The 20,716-nt window shown below is 39.8% G+C and overlaps 1 protein-coding gene across 3 annotated transcripts in view; it reads left to right on the forward strand.

Moving 5' to 3' along the window:
• maco1b (macoilin 1b) overlaps positions 1 to 20,716 on the forward strand; it is a 96,573-nt gene that overhangs the window by 57,928 nt on the left and 17,929 nt on the right. For all 3 annotated transcript variants that reach the window (XM_078237939.1, XM_078237937.1, XM_078237938.1), the window contains 3 exons: positions 3,345 to 3,468; positions 5,838 to 6,016; positions 9,868 to 10,378. In XM_078237939.1, coding sequence (XP_078094065.1) covers positions 3,345 to 3,468; positions 5,838 to 6,016; positions 9,868 to 10,378 — 814 coding nt within the window. The remainder of the gene's footprint in view (positions 1 to 3,344; positions 3,469 to 5,837; positions 6,017 to 9,867; positions 10,379 to 20,716) is intronic.

The raw sequence follows: 20,716 nt of genomic DNA on the forward strand, positions 1-20,716 counted from the left end.
GGCCAGTTAGCTTGACGTGAGCACTGGAGGAACTGTTAGAATCTATTATTAGAGACATGATAATGGCAGACTTAGAGAGTTATATGATTGAGCAGAAGCAGCGTGGTTTTATGAAAAGAAAATTGTTCTTGCTAAATCGGTTGAAGTTTTTTGTAGTTTTAACAGGCTGGGTGGATAAGGGGGAAGGTAGTGAATATAATATATTTGGATTTTAGAAACATATTGAATAAATATTAGGGCTCATGGGGTTGGTAATACATTAGTGTTGATTTAAGATTGGTGAATGGACAGAAAACTAAGAATAAATAGGTCATATTTGGTTTAGCAAGCTGTAACTAATGTCGTTACTTCAGCAATCAGTGATTGGCCTCAGCTATGCACAGTCTACATCAAGGACTTAAATGAGAAGACTGAGCGTAATGTGTGTAAGGTTACTGACAAGAGAGCTCAATAATGTTGCAAAAGCATTTAGAAAGGTTAAGTGAACAAACATGTGGCAAAAATGTAAAGTTATTTACTTTGGAAAAACAGAACAGCTATTTTTTTTCAATGGTGAGGGACTGAAATTTTGCTAGTCAAGGAACTGGTTATCCTTCTGCACAAATCATAGAAAGTTAGCATGTAAGTATCACAAGCAATTAGGAAAGCACATGTTATGTTAGCTTTTATTACAAAGGGATTTGAGTAAAGAACTCTTACTACAATTGTACAAGCCTTGTAGGGCATTGTTGAGTCCATGCATAGTGTACTGTATATAATTTTTATTGCTTTACCTAAGGAAGGATATACTTAGAGTGTACACCAAAGGTTCACTAGCCTGATCCCTGGAATCAATGAGAAGAGATGGAGTAGAGTAGGCCTGTATTTCCTAGAGTTTAGAAGCATAAGACATGATTTCATTGAAACATATAAAATATTTAAGGGGATTAATGGAGTAGAAGATAGGAAGATGTTCCCCCTGGCTGGGGAATCTAGAGCTAGGAGTTATAACATTAGAATAAGTGGCCAGCCATTTCGGATTGAAATGAACGAGACATCTTGTTCAGTCAGAAGATTGCAAATCTTTGAAATTCTCTAACCCAGGCAACTGTGGCTGCTGAGTTGTTGAGTGCAAGTCAGAGATCAGCAGATTTTTGAGAAATAAAGGGATATGGGGATAGTTCATGAATATGTAGCTAAGATTGATGATTAGCCATTGTCTTTTAAAATGACAGAGCATGCTCAAGGAGCCAAATGGCCCGCTCCTAATACCAGTGTCAATAAATGATGCTGTATTGGTTATCAATTGCCAAAGCTACTTTGGAACTAGGTTGCGAAGGGGGAGTCCTGATTGACGTGTCCAGCATCTCCTCCTTCCACTGGGGAAGAATTTAGCTTGACTTGATGTCTTTTTCCGAGTATAGCTGATAGTGTTTTTATTTTATGGACTGCTGCTATTAGCAGCCTTAAATTTGGTGAAAATATTTTAAAATAAATAGTGCCTCTGATGACAGATATACTAGAAAAAGAGCCGGCATCTTTTCCAGCCAATGTGGACTCAATGGTCAGCTCATTCATACAGGTCAGTGATGTGGTATGCATAGTTGTTTTCTGCTCTAGGCTGTGGAACCCACTTCATGGTATAAAAGCAGCAAATTCCACAATGCCAGCATTCTTCAGACATATTGCCAAATTAATTTGTGAAGGATATTGGATTTACTGAGCATGATGGGGCAAATGCTACAGAGTGAGGTGGGACAGTAGCTGATATTTCATTGTCCTGGTTAACGTCTAGTAGTTTGCCCAATTTATTATGTGTGTCATCTCCACTAATTTCATGGCTTTGCAAGTCCTATTTTAAAATTTAATACACCGTGAGTCTAACCTGTGAGGCATCAAAATTATGTCCTTAAATAATAGAAACTGAATCAGTTCTTGCTGCTAAAACATTTAAATGGATGATTTAAGGTTTTGGATCTTCAGCTCAGTATATTATATGCAAGGTTGAAGGATGAAAGGTGGGTATTTTGAGGGTGAATTGTATTATCTTATAAAGTAATAATTTTCTATTTGTCTTCACCACTGAGGCAACTACTTGACTCAATTGACAAAATGTGTTCTTACCTTCAGGCAAATGCAGTGTTAAAATGCAATGAATAAAAATCTACTAGCCTGAATTTTTTCTTTCCAACCCATTCCCTGATTGACGTGTAGGTTTTTTTTTCAGCTTATTAAATGCCTAGCTCTAGCTAGGATGTAGAATGCTAAGAATATTCATGACATAATGTTACCAAAAATGTACGAATGTTACTGTAGAGGAAATCTCTGCTAGTTGAGTACATAGTTTGAGTCTGATATAGTTTTGGGTGACTCTTGCCATATGGAAGGGGTTCTAATATTCTCCAGTCTACGTGTTGCTTCAAAAATGCCAAAATGATGGTGAATTATCCCGTAGTGGCTTTGGGTAGTTCCCTGCGGAAAACTCGCCATTTAATTTACAAGATGGGTTCAAGCTTATTGAAAGGAGAGAAAAATAAAAGACAAGCTCTTGGCTTGTAAATGGCACAGCTCCCTTGCTGAGGAATCCAATTAATTTGTTTTAAGCTGTTTTCAATATTTTCATTTGCAAATGCGTGAAATTAGGAAGTAGGGATAGTTCCTAGCTCATACTAATACTCATATTTCCCTATACCAGCAACCTTTACAGCCTCCTCCACATGTGTACATTTATTTCTAGTGGACGACTGGCTGTTAAATTCAATTGGGATCAGGTTGGGTTTCAAAGAGGGAAGACTTCTCTGTCAGAAGCCAAATCCTGGACCTGCGTTGACTATATGTTAATCCATTGCATTATCCATTCCCCATACTTGATTTTTAACACCTACTTGTCAGTGGCCTATAATGGAGAAAGGTGGTGGGGGAGAAATGAATTGCTTCTTTACCTCACTTTTGCATTGCAATGTCACTTGCTACATTTCAATTGCTGGAGTGTGGATGACACCTTGGGAATCTGAGGTTAGTGAAATTTGCAGTAATAAACAGTTCACTATAGTAAATGGAAAGCCGACTTGATTCCTTTGTGATGTCCCAATTTCTGAATTTTTAGATCCAAATTTAAATTTGTTGCTGTTTTTTGCAGCTAATGAAAATCATTGTAGAGTGCAGCAGTTTGAGGAGCCTCATCTTTGTCAAGAGACATTTGACAAACTTGTATCATCATATGTAGCTAGTGTGTGATGCAAAAAAATGACATCCATCTATCAGCTTTTCATGAGAAAGGCAGCACCATTTTCACTGATATGTTGGAGCATTGTCTCATCATCTAAAAATTTCAATTATAGGAATAATCTTTTTATCTTTTTCAGAAAGAGGAGTGTGTTTACCAACGGTATCACTATGGATATTATTTGTTTATATAGAAGCAGCAATCAGATTTAAAGATTTAAAAAATTTTCATGTAGACCTGTGTCGCCCTTTTGCTGCACACTGGTAAGTTACCTCTGTTTTCTTGACACTTTATTTGTGCAGCTCTATACAAATTCATGTTGTTTATGAACATAATTGTCTTTTCAGGATCTATTTACCAAGCGGTAAAGTGAATCCAGTATCCCTGCATAACAAATCTTTGATTTGTGTAAACTTGTCGTTTATTACTGTCTACCCAACAGTCCTGTCACCAAAACTGAAAGCTACAAAATAAAGCTTTTAAAATATTGTACAGAATAACTTGCTGTCAGAGATTCTGAAGTAACTCCGACTTTTCAGATTCTGACACCTTTTACAGCTCAAGCTTGGATTTGCCATTTGAGATATCTAAACACCTGGATTACACCCTTAAACATATAGATAGATGATTGTTCCAACCATTTTGATTAATTTGTAGTTCCACATGTGATTTATGCATGTAGGCTTTTTAAACCAATGTAATTCCTTATTAGTGCACTGTAACATATACTGTATTTATATTGCCCCAAATGACATGAGAACCAATTTATTTGGAATTTGGATAACTGGGATGATTAAAACACTAATGAGAACTGATAGAGAGAGTCCTGTACGTTTCCACGCAACTTGAAATACAATTTTTGCCACTGTGAATGCCAATTATACCATAAGGGAAACAATTCTAACTCCTATTTTGGTATAATTTCAGAAATGGTTATGAGTAGTGTAATGCCTAAATAGAATGGCATGCAAACAAAAGTAACAATGTGTTGATTAACTGCATCAACATGTAGATGGGTAAATATGTGGTTAGAAATGGAATTGAGATCTAGACTGAGGATAAAATTCTGAATGGGGGCGGGGGGGCACAGTGAGGACTGTTAAGTAAGGGTTAAATAATGGCCATTTGAGGATGGACTGTACTTGAGTTTCTCTCTTTTGTAACTGTTGAAGATTTGAAAATAACTTTATTCCACAAGAGTATCAAGTGTGACAGAGTCCATAATACGGCTCACTGGATGTGGTAGGGTTGGGCTTCATAGGCCAAATGACTGTCATGGAGAATTTGTTTATTGCCTTAATGAGTTGTCTCTTGTCTTTCTTCAAAGGTTTGAAGAGAGTTAGGGTGAATTTAGACTATAATAAAAACAGAAAATGGTGGATAAACTCAGCAGGTCTGGCAGCATTTGTGGTGAGAGAAACGGGAGTTAACTTTCCAAGTCTGTACAACTCTTTAGAGCTAGAGAGGGAGAAATGTGATGGATTTTATACTGTTGAATAGGGTGTGGAGCAAAGTAGGTCAGTGATGGGTATGAGCTGGGAGGGATTGCAATGAGATGTTGATGGCAGTGTTAAGGACTATAGGAGGTGCTCGTTAAAAGTTCTGTTGTGCCCTAAGCATCTTTGTGCAATCTCTCCTTGTGCACATCTATCACTGACCTATTTTGCTCCACCTACTCCACTCCCTCTTAAACAATATCAAGTCCATCACATTTCTGTCATCAGCTCTGAAGAAGAGTCATACAGACTCGAAACATTAACTGTTTCTTTCTCCACAGATGCTACCAGACCTGCTGAGTTTTTGCAGCAATGTTTTTATTTTAGATTTCCAGCATCGGCAGTATTCTATTTTTGTTTTGGTGAATGTAGACGAGCTGCTTAAGTCACTACCTTTTGTAACTTCGTAATGTTGTAGTTTGTGGGCATTGAGTGGTGAGTTTTTGCATAAGTATAATTGTTCCAGAGCTACTCAAATTTCTGATGCTGTGCCTTAATTTCTTTATCATCAGTTTGTTTATTCAAAAGTTAAAGTTCATGTTATAAAATTCAACTGATATATTAATGAATAAACATGCAGTGCAATGCTGTGGTGAATTCAAATAAAGTTCATGTTCAGCATTCATTGTCAGGGCATTGCTATTGACTTCCACATCTTCAGACTGGAGAAGCTAAAATTGGGCATATTTCCCTTTTTATCACAATCTATTGACTTATACAAGAAAGTACATGTGAGAATGATTGACTGTGATGGCTCTTAAGGACATGGATCTAAAGCCCAACAAAAGTTGGCACATTTAGATAGCGAGCAGTTAGAGAAGAAATTGAATAATTGCAAAAAAAAACCTCCTAGGATCCAAGGTTTTTTTTTATCCAATTATGTTTCAGTGATTGGAGAAAAGCAACATTTCCAATTAAGTTAGAGGTGTAATTTACAAAAGAAGTTTTGATTTTGATGAATACTTTTTAAAAAATCTTCTCATTTGAAAAGAGTCATGGAAGTTGAATTTACAGTGCCAATGCAAATTATTTTCCCTAATTTGGCTTTTAAAAGTTGGATTTTTAGTTGCTTGGTAATCATGGTTTAAGATACCCGTTAAAAGTGACTTTTGATTTTCTCCCTTTCATAACCAAAGCATTGGCTATCCTGTGGTGACACTGGGATTTGGCTTCAAAAGTTATGTAAGCTATAAAATGCGATTAAGAAAGCAGAAGGAAGTCCAGAAGGAGAATGAATTCTACATGCAGCTCCTACAGCAGGCCTTACCGCCAGAGCAACAGATGCTACAGAGGCAAGAGAGGGAAGCCGAAGAAGGTAAGAATTAATTTAGGTAGTGCCTAAAACTACCACTCTTTGGAATAGTGCATGTTTTGCACCAGGATGCAAGTAATAAAGCTTGATGATCGGTGAGAGGTCAAATACGAAGATCCCTTGTTCCACCACAAGCTATAATTAGTTTTATTAGTTCATGGGAAGTGGGTGTCACTGGCTGGGCCAACATTTATTGCCCATCCTTGAGGACATTATAAGTATCAACCACATTTCTGTGGGTCTGGAGTCACATGTAAGCCAGACCAGGTAAGTGTGGCTGATTTTCTTCCTAAAGGACATTAGTGAACCAGATGAGTTTTTACAACAATCAGCAATGAGTTCATGGTCGTCATTAGTCTTTTAATTCCAGATTTTTTTATTATTGAATTCAAATTTCACCATCTGCCGTGTCGGGATTTGAACCCAGAGCATTACCCTGGGTTTCTAATTTATTTGTCCAGCAACAATACCATTCCACCACATGCTTTGGACAGGCTGAGTGGGCATGTGCATGGCAGATGCACTAAAATGTTGATAAATGTGAGGTTATCCATTTAGGCAATAATAGGAAGGCAGATTATTATTTGAATGGGTGCAAATTGAGAAAGGTGGATACTGAGCGAGATCTTGATGTCCTTGCGCATCAGTCACTGAAAATAAGCATGCAGATACAGCAGGCAGTGAAGAAGGCAAATGGTATGTTGGCCTTCATAGCGAGAGGATTGGAGTATAGCAATAGGGATGTTTTACTGCAATTATTATAGGGCTTTGGTGAGGCCACGCCTGGAGTATTGTGTGCAGTTTTGTGACATCTGAGGAAGGATGCTCTTGCGATAGAGGGAGTGCAGCAAAGGTTTACCAGGCTGATTCCTAAGATGGCAGGACTGTCATATGAGAAGAGACCAAGTCGGTTGGGATTATATTCACTGGAGTTTAGAAGAGTGAGAGGGGATCTCTCAGAAACTTAAAATTGTAATACGATTAGACAGGTAGATTCAGAAAGAATGTCCCTGATAATGGGGGAGTCCAGAACCAAGGGTCGTAGGTTGAGGAGAAATTTCTTCACCCAGAGAGTGATGAATCTATGGAATTCACAAAGTAGTTGAGGCAAAAATGTTGTGTGATTTCAAGAAGGAATTGGATATAACTCATGGGGATCAAGGGATATGGGGGAAGGCGGGATCAGGGTATTGAATTTGATGATCAACCATGAAATGAATGGCGAAGCACACTTGAAAGGCCAGATGGCCTACTTTTGCTTCTGTTTTCTGCGTATGTTTCTATGTATTTATGATACTTCTCAGTATGTTGAAGGCATGGTTTGCTTACACAATTTAGAGGTTCGAAGTGTCACTTCACCTCCAAATGATACTTTGCCTTTGGGGAGGACCACCCAAGAGTTTCCAAAATTATTGAAATCTTCTATTATGAAGGCTTGAAATATTTATTGAAAGAGTTTTCTCCTGAATATGGAGACTAGAGCAACAAATCCCAAGGATTTTGATAATTCCAGCTATTTATTTGTGAAAACCACTAAACCAGGAACTGTTTCTAAGTTGCTCGGGGTTTATGCATTGCTTATTTTGATACCACCTTTAGCTGTGCATTCTGAGCACCCTATGATGTCCTGTTTTGTGAGGAAACTGCAGCCAGAGCTTTCACGTAGGTTTGAGTATTAAACTGTTACTGTGCCACCAGTTATCTTAGTACAAGAAGTAATGTTCTGTGTGGTTCACGATCCACTGGATTTTGTTTGGATTGGGCATAAACTAGTGATTATATTATACCTATCATTTATTTTTGTCAGTCATATCTATTTCAGTTAATGTATGGTTGCAGAATTTTATCAGCTACGTTGAGAGTACCATTCTGCCATTCACAAGAGCATTCATAGAATCATAGAATCCTACAGTGCAGAAGGAGGCCATTTGGCCCATCGAGTCTGCACTGACCATAATCCCACCCAGGCCCTATCCCCATAACCCCGTATATTTACCCTAGCTGGTCCCGCTGATACTAAGAGGCAATTTAGCGTGGCCAATCCACCTAACCCCGCACATCTTTGGACTGTGGGAGGAAACCGGAGCACCCAGAGGAAACCCACGCAGACAGGGAGAGAATGTGCAAACTCCACACAGACAGTGACCCAAGCTGGAATCGAACCATATTTTACATTAATGGAATGAAGGATGGTTTGGAATTCCTTTCCTCCGGAAGCAAACTGTTAAACACATTTCTGAGCAAATGTTGGAGAATTGACTTCCATCCATGTGAGGGTTACAGCGCAGATTCACCAGAATGATGCTGGAGCTTAGGGCTTTAAATTATGAGGGTGGGTTGCATAAACGTGGCTTGTTATTCCCTTGAGTATAGAATATGGAAAGATGATTTGATTGAGATGTTTTAAATGTTAAAAGGAGTTGTAAGGATAGGTACAGAGAAATTATTTTCTCTTGTGGGGAAGCCTAGAAGAAGGGGACACAAAGTTAGAACTAGAGCAGTCCATTCAGGATCAAGATCAGCTACTAATTTTGCACACCCAGGATGTTAGAAATCGGGAACCCTCTTCCTCAAAACGTTGTGGAGACTAGTGCTTTTAGGATTGAAGTCTAGCTACTTTTGATGGTTAAGGGTATCAAACAGTCTGGAGCAAAGATGGCTGACTGGAGACTAGATGCAGATCATCACAATATAATTGCTTAGACTGGGTGCTGAATGATCCACTCCTGTCCTTATGTTCCTAACCTTGACTTTTTATTAACTACGCGAAAGCTCTGGCTGCAGTTTCCTCACAAAACAGGACATCATTAATAAAAAGTCTGACCAGCATTTGTTGCCCACCCCTAGTTGCCCTTGAACTGAGTGGCTTGCTGGGCCATTTCAGAGGGTAGTTGAGAGCCAACCACATTGCTGTGACTCTGGAGTCACACATAGGCCAGACCAGGTAAGGACGGTAGTGAACAAGATGGGTTTTTGCCGGCAATCGACAATGGCTTCATGGTCATCAGTAGATTCTTAATTCCAGATTTTTTTTGAAATTGAATTTAGTTTCCATCATCTGCTGTGGCAGGATTCAAACCCGGGTCCCCAGAACATTAACTGAGTGAGTTAATGGTGCCATTTTTGCCTCCGAGCCAAAAGATTATAGATTCAAGCCCCAATGTCAGACTTGGACATCTAACTTAGGCTGGCGTTTCAGCAGTTTTGAGGTTGTTGTCTTTCGGGTGAGACATTAGACCGAGACTGATAAAGAGTACAAATCAGCGAAATACAGGATTTTGGGGCTGGGAAATGGAGCATATTTTTGACTATTTATTCAAAGTGTTGACCTTTTATTTAAAATAAATTCTTCAGGTAACTAACTACATTATGGTGAGATGCAGGGTTCAGGCTCTTCTACATGATGACCTTGTTCAAATGTTACAGAAGTACCACTTAATTTGAATTGCACAAAAATACTTAGCAGGTCTGGCAGCATCTGTACAAAAAGGAACAGTTAACATTTCAGGTTGATGGTTCTGATGGTGCATTTTCCATCCTTATTTCAGATTTCCAGCATCTATAATATTCTTGCTTTTATACTTCTAAGAGCAATTGCTTACCTTTTAATCTGATCATACGTTTAGAATTATATTGCTAGGAATGATAAAAAGTAAATCCCCTTAATTTATGGAGGTATATTTGATGTCTGTTATGGTCCTGCTTGTAGTTTGCTTCATGCATACCTTTTTTAAGGTTCTCTTTAAGTTAGGACAGCTGGATTGAAAGTGCATAATTCTTTCATGTATTGCATTAATAGTTCAGGTCTTGTATTCTGCTGTCTGTATGGTAACTCTTTTTCCATTTTATCCCAGCTGCTACAGCCAAAGGGATCACAGATATGGATTCTACACAGCTCCCGCAACACAATGGAGGAATTCCAGCAAGTAGAAAATTGACAACAGCTTTACCAGAACTAGAATACAAAGAAAAAGGGAAAGAGAAGGACAAAGAAGCCAAAAAACCGAACCTTGGGATTAACAATAATATTTTACAGCCAGTAGACTCAAAAATACAGGAAATTGAGTACATGGAAAATCATATCACTAAAAGATTGAATAATGAGCTTGTAGGGAGCACAGAAAACCTATTAAAAGAGGACTCATTTACAGCTGCTTCAAAGAATTACAAGAACGCTACTGGGGGGATCAATTCTTCACCCAGAAGTCACTGCACGTCCAATGGCAGCATCCCTTCATCATCATCATCATCTGCTAAGAATGAAAAGAAGCAAAAATGCTCTAGCAAGAGCATGAGTACGCACAAGGAAATAATGGAAAACTGTATACCTAACAACCAGCTCAGCAAGCCAGACACATTATTAAGGTAATGTATTTTTACAATATTTGCAAAGCTGTTTTTTCTTTGCCTTGCGTGACTGAGAGAAAACAAGTCTTATCTCGCCAGGGAACAGTTGTGCCACCTACAGTTGTATATAAACTGAGAGAATTACCCGAGTTTTGCTGTGAAGTAACTCAAAATAAATCCATTTATAACCAGGGTGAGCAAGAGAGTTTTGCACTTAAACTTTTGACATCAGCCATCAATTGACGGAGTAACTGCCACTACTAAAGTGGTTTTGTTGCCATTTTTAGTCAGTGTCTAACATATGTACATTATAAAAAAAGAATTGTGCACTGTTTCAAGAACTTGTTTCATTGCTGTGTAACTTTGAGCTAAATCTTGAATATGCTTTGTTATTTATAAGCCTCTGGTCATTGTGTATATTATATGGATATGATTCAAGTACTGTGACAGTATTTTCTTCATTGCGGAAACATCTTGGTGAGAAGCTATTGTGTAAACTGGTCAAAACCAGCTGTATTTTTTCTGGGCTTACTTCCCTTTAGCAAAAGAGTTTTGAGCTAATAACCATTTTCACAATGATGTATTATTTGAAATTTTTGATGCCACTTATCTCTGCAATCTCCCCAGGCCCTCCGAGATATCTACACACACATTGTGGCAATTGAAACATCTCAAATTTTAATCGCGTCACTACTGGTGACTGTGTCTTCGGTTGCCTAAGCCTTGCACTCTGGATTTCCCTCCCTGTAGCCCTCTAGCCTCTCCACCTCACTTTCTTCCTTCAGGACACAGTCCTTTTAAAAGTTGTATCTCTGAACAAGTTTTTGGTCATCTTGCCTAGTACCTCCTTATGTGTGTCATATTTTGATTTATAATGCTCCTGTAAAGTGCCTGGGAATGTTTTATTACTTAAAAGTTGTTAGTGTAAAATTGTGTCTGTCACCTGCTTTATGTTTAATGTAGAGAATATAAATGGGGAGGGGGCATCCATTTTTGTGTTGATCCCAGAGCAAGTGAATTTTTTTAGTATCTGCCTCTTAGTTTGAAATAGCTGCATGGTGTGAAATCAGAATAACAGTTGTTGTGTGAACATAGAAACAGGAGTAGGCCATTTAGCCCATCAAGCCTGCTCTGCCATTTAATTAGATCATGGCGAATCATCTATCTCAACAACATTTTCCCTTGCTATATCCATATCCCTTGAAATCAGTCAATTTTTGTCAAACATAATGATTGAACTTCCACAGATCTCTGGGGTCCAGAATTCCAAGGATTTTCTACCCTCTTGAGTGAAGAAATTTCTGTTCATCTGTGTCCTAAATGGACTGCCCCTTATTCTGAGACTGTGTCCCCTGATTCCAGACTCACCACTCAGGAGAAACATCATATCTACATCTACCCCTTTGCACCCTGTAAGAACTTTTAAAGTTTCAATGAGATCAGCTTCTCATTCTTTGAAACGCTATAGAATATTAACCCAATTTCCTCGGTGTCTCCTCTGAAGACAATCCTGTCATTCCAGGGTTTAGTCTGGTGAACCTCTTTTACATGCTCTCGCTTGCTCGCTCTCTCACATGTTCGTTCTCTTTCTTTCTCTCTCAGTGCAGAAGGAAGCCATTTGGCCCATAGAGTCTGTACTGACTCTCTGACAGGACATCTTACCCAGGTCCACCCCTGCCCCATCCCTGTAACCCCACGCATGTACCGCACTAATCCCCCAAACATGCACATTTTGAGAGCAATTTACACACTAAGGGACAATTCAGCATGGACAATTCAGCATGGACAATTCAGCATGGCCAATCCACCTAATCTGCATACTTTGGACTGTGGGAAGAAATTAGAGCAACCAGAGGAAACCCACACAGACACGAGAGAACATGCAGACTCCACACAGACCGTCACCAAAGGCTGGAATCTAACCCAGATCCCTGGCGCTGAGAGGCAGCAGTGCTAACCACTGTGCCATCATGCCACCAGATAAGGAGACCAAAACTGTAAGCTACTCCAGGTGTAATCTCGCCAAGTCTGTGTATAATTGCAGCAAGCAATCTTTACTCCTGTCTTCAAATATCCTTGTGATGAAGGCCAATGTACCATTTGCCTTCCTAATTGCTTGCTGCACCTACATGCTAGCTTTTGAACATGGACACCCAGATCCCTTCGGACATCAATACTTCCCAACCCCTCTCCATTTAAGATATACTCTTGTCTTTCTGTTTATTGATATTTATCACATTATATTCCATCTGCCATGTATTGCCCACTTACATGGCCAGTCCAAATCCCCTTAAAGGCTCCTTGCATCCTCCTCACATCTTGCATTCCTACCTAGTTTGTGTCATCAGCAAATTTAAAAATATTACATTTGGTCCCCATATCCAAACAATTTATCCAGATTGTGAACAGCTGTGGCCCCAGCACAGATCTTGCGGTACCCCACTAATAATAGCTGGTCATCCTGAGAATGGTCTGTTTATTCCTGCTTTCTGTTTTCTCTCAAACAATTCTCAGTCTGTATCAGTATATTATCCGCAATCCCATGTGCTCTAATTTTGTTTCCTAACATGTGTCAGACCTTATCCAAAGCTTCTGAAAAGCTAAATGCATCACATGCACTGCTTCTCCTTTCTCAATGCTTCAGTAACATCCTCAAAAAGCTCCCAACAGGTTTGTTGAAATAGTTTCAACGGCTCATAAGGTGATATTGGTGCAGAGGTCTTTGAAGGTCATGTGCCAGGGGATCTGTTGAGCAATTTCATATTTTATGGTTACTCTGTCTCTCGAGTTTAAAATTTATGTTCTGCGGGCTTCGTTTTTGGGGATTACGTTTTAGTACTGTTAAAGAAGTGCTTGCCAGCTTCTTTATTGTCCTTAGCATCCCAATATATTACAAGAAGGAAATTTGTCAGAGTTTAGGGCAATTGACTCGTGGTTTCTTTTTGAACAGATCAAGAAAAGAGCAGTTTGCAGATGGTTTTTGAGATAAACTATGTCACAAGAATTATGTAACAAGATATTTTAGGAAGTGTAAACCACTGCTGCTTGTTAAAATGCATTAGATTTCTACCTTTGAAACAGGTGTTTTAAAAACTTTTAAAGGGTTGTTTAATATGTATAATTAACTCCTGACTAGTGGATGATGAAATGCAATAGTTATTTCTTTATCATTTATTTATGCTTGGAGATTAAAAATTGAGTTTGAAGCTACTGGCCATTAGTGTTGAAAATTTACTCAATACTTTGAGTTTGGAGATAACTGGCTACTCTTTGTAATCATGCCTATCCCAGATGAACCATATAAAATGAAGAGTTACAAAGGGAATGGATTGCCAGCCATGTAAAATTTCAGTATCTGTTCATCCCTGTGCTTTCTAAGACTTTGCGTGCTTGATGTAAACATTTCAGAAATAAAATTTACGTGAAGTAACCAGGCAAAATGGCAAAGTAATGAACAACAGCAATAAAGGGGAAGCACGTCCCATATGCAGTAGTGTAGGCATGAGAGAGTACAAGTAATTAGCGATTTGAAGAGGTTAAAAATTTCCTTTATCAGATTAATAAAATTTCCCAAAGTTCTTAAGAAAGGAGTAAGCCAAATGGTAACCAGTTCATAAACTGTGGCTGGTGCATGTGAATGTTTTTTCAAAAATATGTAGAATCAGGTGGTATATTTGGGTACTGGCTTTTCAAAAGAGCTAAGCTGTGTTGCATTTTGCATAGCCAATTTGCCTGGTGTTTTCAGAAAGATGAGATCATCTCTGACCGAATTTTTTAAGGACGTGATATCCCAAGTAGATATTGGAAGGCTATATCAGGAGAGCTTCTTGCACATGTGCAGTGTCAGTGTCAGCTGGTTGCATTTAAGCTGTTGATTTGACACAGGCTTACAATAAAGTTTAGGTTTATGCAGTCCTGAATTAACTGCATGTTTTTTTTCTAGTTTAGCTATTATTTATCAACAGTTCCCTCTGTAAAGCATGCTTCTGACGATTCAGTAAATGATGAAGATACATAAATTCCAGTAAACTGGATTCCTGACTTTCGATGAGAATAGATTGTAATTTTTTTTAAAAAAATTCGATATAAAAAGGTATTTCAAATAAAGCATTGTAAGAAAAAATATAATTTCATATAGGATTCAAAACATGAACTAGAATTAGTTTCATTATCTATTAACTGGGCTGTGTAGCAGCTCCCTGCACAAAACCTTAAAACACAGGAGAAATAGCATTAAACAATGTTTTGGTTTATTTATTATGGATTGTGTAATGTGCCTTGGTGTTTTACGTGGGTGAAGTGGGGGTTGAGGGGGCGGAGGCAATTCCTCTGTAGATGCAGCCATTTCTATTTCAAAGCCATTAGGTGCCTTTTTCAGACACAAATGAATGGGTGCGAGTAATCAAGTGTCAGATTACTTTTGGGGGTGAAAACTAGACTCGGGCCTTTTGAGAGTCAAGTACATCATCTGCTGGACTACTTTGACAGACCACCTGGTGTACATTAGAAAAAACAGGGCCACTTGTTCCACAATTTCAATAGAATTTTTTGACATTTGCCAAGTGTTGTTATGTCAAAATGAATGTTTAGCTGAGTTTCAAAAGTGATCTTGGCAGGGGCTTCTGAGTCCACAGTTTGATAGTTTAAAGAGGCTATCAAAGGATTAGCTGTTTTTTTGAGGCTACTGAATAGTGTGGATTCGGTTTTATAATTGATTAACCACTTGAGATTTAAAAGCTTTAGGTTTCATGAATGGCATTTTTTGTTTCACAGTCAATTTTGTATGAGTGAGAGCTGCGCTAGATTTTATCTTACATGACTCCTGTCCATGCTGGATACTGGGTGAGTGGCTATTGAAATAGTATGGGAGATACGAAAGGATGGAGGCTGGTTAGAGTGAAAGGATTTCAGTTTCCAAACCATTCGTTAGCAAGTCTCAGCGAACCGAGCTGGGCCTTCTAAACCAAGGCAAACCCGTTGAGTAAGGAAATTTTTTCTTTGTGTTCTAAAGAATGTCATATCCAAAACCTTTCTGTTCAAAAATAACAGGGTTTAGATAGAGTAGGTAGGGAGAAACTCTTTCCATTGGTAGAAGGATCAAGAACGAGGGGGGATTGATCTAAATGATTGGGAAAGGAACCAGGGGTGATAGAAGGAAAAGCTTTTGATGCAGCGAGTGGTTAGGATTTGGAATGCACTGCCTGAGAATGTGTTGGAGACAGATTCAACTGTGGCTTTCAGTAGAAATTGAATAATTACCTGAAGCAAAAAAGACTGTAGGGCTAAGAGGAGAGGATGGGGAAATGGGTTTAGCTAAGTAGTTTTTACATAGAGCAGGCATGACTTATCTTCCTGTGCTGTTACTATTCTGTGATTGAGTTTCTGATCAAACTGTCTCCATCGAGGTAATTGTTCAGGTGTTAGGTGAAAATTCCATCCTGCCGCTGACCAGAAAGGCATTGGGAACAATTACATGTACTGGCGGCTATAGTGGGGACCAAGAGTGGGTGTTCAACTGTTGCTGACGCATTTCTGGTCAGCAATAAGAGTCAGCATCTAGACTTCCAGAAAATCTTTGATTAAACTTCGCATGATAGGCTACAGCAACTGATATGATAGACAAAATTTAAAAGTTCGCTAAAAGAGAAAACCTGTTAATCTTGGTGGATGCTGGAACCTGTACTATTGCTACTCGATATATAAATAAATAGTCTACATTAAAAATGTTATACAACTTTGTCAAATTTGCAGATGGAACTAAGCTTTGGGAGAGGAAACTGCAGTCCAAGCCAAAGACAAAATTTGCAAATGCATAAAATTGAAACAAAATACATGTGTTGCATTTGGAAGATAAAAACATTTTTTAGTGCAGTGTTTAGAACTAGCTAGGTGTGCCAATCTTTGACCCTGAAGCAGTACAGTAGACATTTTGTAATTCCTTTAAAATGTCTGTGCGATCTGTAATTGGCTTTAAGAATGTTTGAATTGACTTTTAAGAGTTTGTTTCAATAGCAAAGGGATCCTTTGTAATTTTCTTGAATAATAAGAAATGCTGGTCCATGTGAGCTGGCGACCATGGACCTGAAAGCAGTACCAACAGGAAGGAGGTTAAGAAAGAAGCTGAGTGGCTGGTGGGCACAAAGGAGAGCTACAAGCAAAGGAGCTGGAGGGTGAAGGTGCTCAGTGCACAGATGCAGTCACAAAGAGAAAGCAAACAAGATAGAAGGAGGAAGACAGAATTATTGAGGAGAATAAGCAAATCACCCTCTGCAATATGTCAGTGTTTCGTTTGTCTCCAAGAGCTCATGTTTCATTTTCTAGCAGTATGCAAACTGGCTATTATTGGTTGATTGATTGAAAAGGAAGCCTGGAAAACTGCTGTACCAGGACTGTTGTTAGCCACAGGAAAGGTTTGTAGAAGTGTGCTTGCTGAAGATTAACCTTCCTTTGAAACGCAAAGGTGAAGCTGTTGTTGGATAGGACTCTTGATCTACCCTGCATGAATAAAGAAATTATTGTGGAACTGTTGCTCTGTAGTGTCACATTTGTGCAAAGAGTGATGCAAATGTTTGTGGTTGTGTAAGATGTATCTTTGTTGTATTGACTATTTAAAGTGAAAGTTGCCACCTTATTTGAAGTATCATTTGCCTGTTAATTCGTGTTTAGTTTACGTTGTTTCAGTTTGTGTTTTGGATCGTTGGCGTTTTATCATTGATCTGGTTGACTCTGTTTTTCTCTCCTTCGTTGCTGACTCACCCTGCTAAGTGTTTCCACCATTTTTTGTTTTATATTTAATTGTAGTTCTAGCGATGAATTTGAATTAAGAGAAATGGACTGTATAAGCTCAACATCCAAAGATGTGCAGGTTAGGTTGATTGGCCATGCTCAATTACCCCTAGTGTCAGGGGGATTAGCAGGGTAAATATGAGAGCTTACGGGAATAGGGTCTGCGTGGGATTGTGTTCAGTGCAGACTCGGGCCAAATGGCCACCTTCTGCACTGCAGGGACTCTATGATTTTGGTTTCATGAATATGGGAAGCATCAAATCTAATCAAATTCAGGTCTCCTCAGTCCTGGTATTGTGGATGAAACCAGCCTGTTACCGCTGTTTAAAGGTGACATATGTAATAATGGAAAATAGTGCAAGGAATGCATGCTGCTATAGTCTCTATCAACATGAATGACAGAAAAAGCTGTGATAGGAAAACCTAAGAAGCCACATTGCTTCATGAATGTCAAGACACTACCCACACAGTACAAGGCTCATAAAATCCCCTGAATTTTGAGGTGTGGTTCAGAAAGTGGGCAAAGTATCAACAAAAGAAAAAGAAGATTGTCATCATTGCATACAACTGCCCCAGGTACCCCAACATCACTGGCCTCAAGGGTGTCCAGTTGGTGTTCTTACCACTCAACACCACTGCTGAGCTCCAGCCATTGGATCAGGGGGTGGTTAATAACTTGAAAACCCACTACTGACAATGGCTGATCTCTCAACCTATTGAGGCCATCACTAACAAACAGGAATACAATCCAATTGTAGTAAAGGCCATGTTCATGATGAAGAGGCACAGAAGATGGTGACAGAAGTCACAATTCCAGCTGCTTTCACCCCATTAGGTTCCAAATGTTATGACAAAACATCGGGAATGGGGACAAGCAGGGTGAGGCCAACCAACCCAGTGACACAACTTTTCGCTCCAGCATGAAAATTCCAGCAGAGAGAGCCATGGAAATTTAGGTGGCGATGGACAAGGCTGTACTTGCATGATGGAATTAACAGATTATGCCTTCATAGATGCAGTGTGTTCAACCGAGGAGTCCAATGAATGCCCATCCACTCGCTCGCCTGTTTCCCAAGCCACTGCTGCCAAGGCCATAGAGATGCTCTGGCATTTTGCACTGAACAAAGAACAAAGAAAATTACAGCACAGGAACAAGCCCTTTGGCCCTCCAAGCCTGCACCGACCATGCTGCCCGACTGAACTAAAACCCCCTACACTTCCGGGGACTATATCCTTCTATTCCCATCTCATTCATCTACTTGTCAAGACGCCCCTTAAAAGTCACTACCGTATCCGCTTCCACTATCTCCCCCGACAACGAGTTCCAGGCACCCACTACTCTCGGTGTAAAAAACATCTGCCTCGTGCATCTCTTTTAAAACTTGCCCCTCGCACCTTAAACCTATACCCCCTAGTAATTGACTCTTTCACCCTGGGAAAAAGCTTCTGATTATCCACTCTGTCCATGCCTCTCATAATCTTGTAGACTTCTAACAGGTCTCCCCTCAACCTCCTCGTTCCAGTGAGAACAAACCAAGTTTCTCCAACCCCTCCTCATAGCTAATGCCCTCCATACCAGGCAACATCCTGATGAATCTTTTCAGTACCCTCTACAAAGCCTCCACATTCTCTGGTAGTGTGGCGACCAGAATTGAACACTATATTCCAAGTGTGGCCTCACCAAGGTTCTATAAAGCGTCACCATGACTTGCCAATTTTTAAACTCAGTACCCCGGCCGATGAAGGCAAGCATGCTGTATACCTTCTTGACTACCTTCTCCACCTGCATTGCCACTTTCAGTGACCTGTGCACCTGTACACCCAGATCCCTTTGCCTATCAATACTCCTTAGGGTTCTGCCATTTACTGTATATTTCCTATCTGTATTAGACCTTCCAAAATGCATTACCTCCCATTTGTCCGGATTAAACTCCATCTGCCATCTCTCCACCCAAGTCTCCAACTGATCTATATCCTGCTGTATCCTCTGATGGTCCTCATCGCTATTCGCAAATCCACCAACCTTTGTGTCGTCCACAAACTTACCAATCAATCCAGTTACATTTTCCTCCAAGTCACTTATAAATGGCAAAGGTCCCAGCACTGATCCCTGAGGAACACCACTTGTCACAGCCCTCCATTCAGAAACACACCCTTCCACTGCTACCTTCTGTCTTCTTTGACCGAGCCAGTTTTGTATCCACCTTGTCAGCTCACCTCTGATCCCATGCGACTTCACCTTCTGCACCAGTCTGCCATGAGGGATCTTGTCAAAGGCCTTACTGAAGTCCATGTAGACAACATCCACTGCCCTACCCATAAAAAAACTCGATCAAGTTCGTGAGACACGGCTTCTCTTCACAAAACCATGTTGCCTCTCACTAATACATCCACTTATTTCCAAGTGGGAATAAATCCTGTCCCGAAGAATCCTCTCCAATAATTTCCCTATCAATGATGTAAGGCTCACTGGCCTGTAATTACCTGGATTATTCTTGCTACCCTTCTTAAACGAAGGAACAACATTGGCTATTCTCCAATCCTCTGGAACCGTCCCTGTAGCCAGTGAGGATACAATGATTTCTCTCAAGGCCCCAGCAATTTCCCCTCTTGCTTCTCTCAGTATTCTGGGGTATACCCCATCAGGCCCTGGGGACTTGTCTACCTTGATGTTTCTCCAGAACCCCAATGCCACCACCTTTTTGATCTCAACATGACTCAAACTATCTACACATCCTTTCCCACACTCCTCATCCACTAAGTCCTTCTCTTTGGTGAATACTGACGCAAAGTACTCATTTAATACCTCACCCATTTCCTCTGGCTCCACACATAGATTCCCTCCCTTGTCCTTGAGTGGGCCAACCCTCTCTCTGGCTACCCTCTTGCTCTTTATATGTGTAAAAAGCCTTGGGATTTTCCTTAATCCTGCTGGCCAATGCTCTTCTTACTCCTTGCTTGAGTTTCTTTCTACTTTCCTTGTATTCCACACTTGCTTCGTGTGTTCCCAGCCTCCTAGCTTTGACAAATGCTTCCTTTTTCTCTTTGACTAGGCTCACAATATCTGTCGTCATCCAAGGTTCCCAAAACTTACCATACTTATCCTTCATCCTTACAGGAATGTGCTGGCCCTGAATCCCTATCAATTTACATTTGAAAGCCTCCCACATGCCAGATGTTGATTTGCCCTCAAACATCTGCCCCCAATCTACAACAGCAACAAAAATATGTTTGTCTGCAGTGATGACTTGGAGGACTGTGTCACACATGTCCAGAAAGGAGACACACGGCAGAGAGATTACAGAGATTTTCCAGACCTGAACCTGGCATTTTTCAAAGCAAGTCCTTTTGCCAGGTCAAGACATTGTAATGTGTGAACAAATTGAACAGAGACTTAATCTTTGGGGAGGAAATGGCCTAGTGGGATTGTCACTGGACTAGTAATTCAGCAACCCAGGGTAATGCTCTGGGGACCAAGGTTTGAATCCCGCCATGGCAGATTGTTAAAATAAAAGCCTAATGATGACCATGAAACCATCATTGATTAAAAACCCATTTGGTTCACTAATG

Source organism: Mustelus asterias, chromosome 21 (assembly GCF_964213995.1).
Source record: "Mustelus asterias chromosome 21, sMusAst1.hap1.1, whole genome shotgun sequence".
Classification (NCBI taxonomy): Eukaryota; Metazoa; Chordata; class Chondrichthyes; order Carcharhiniformes; family Triakidae; genus Mustelus; species Mustelus asterias.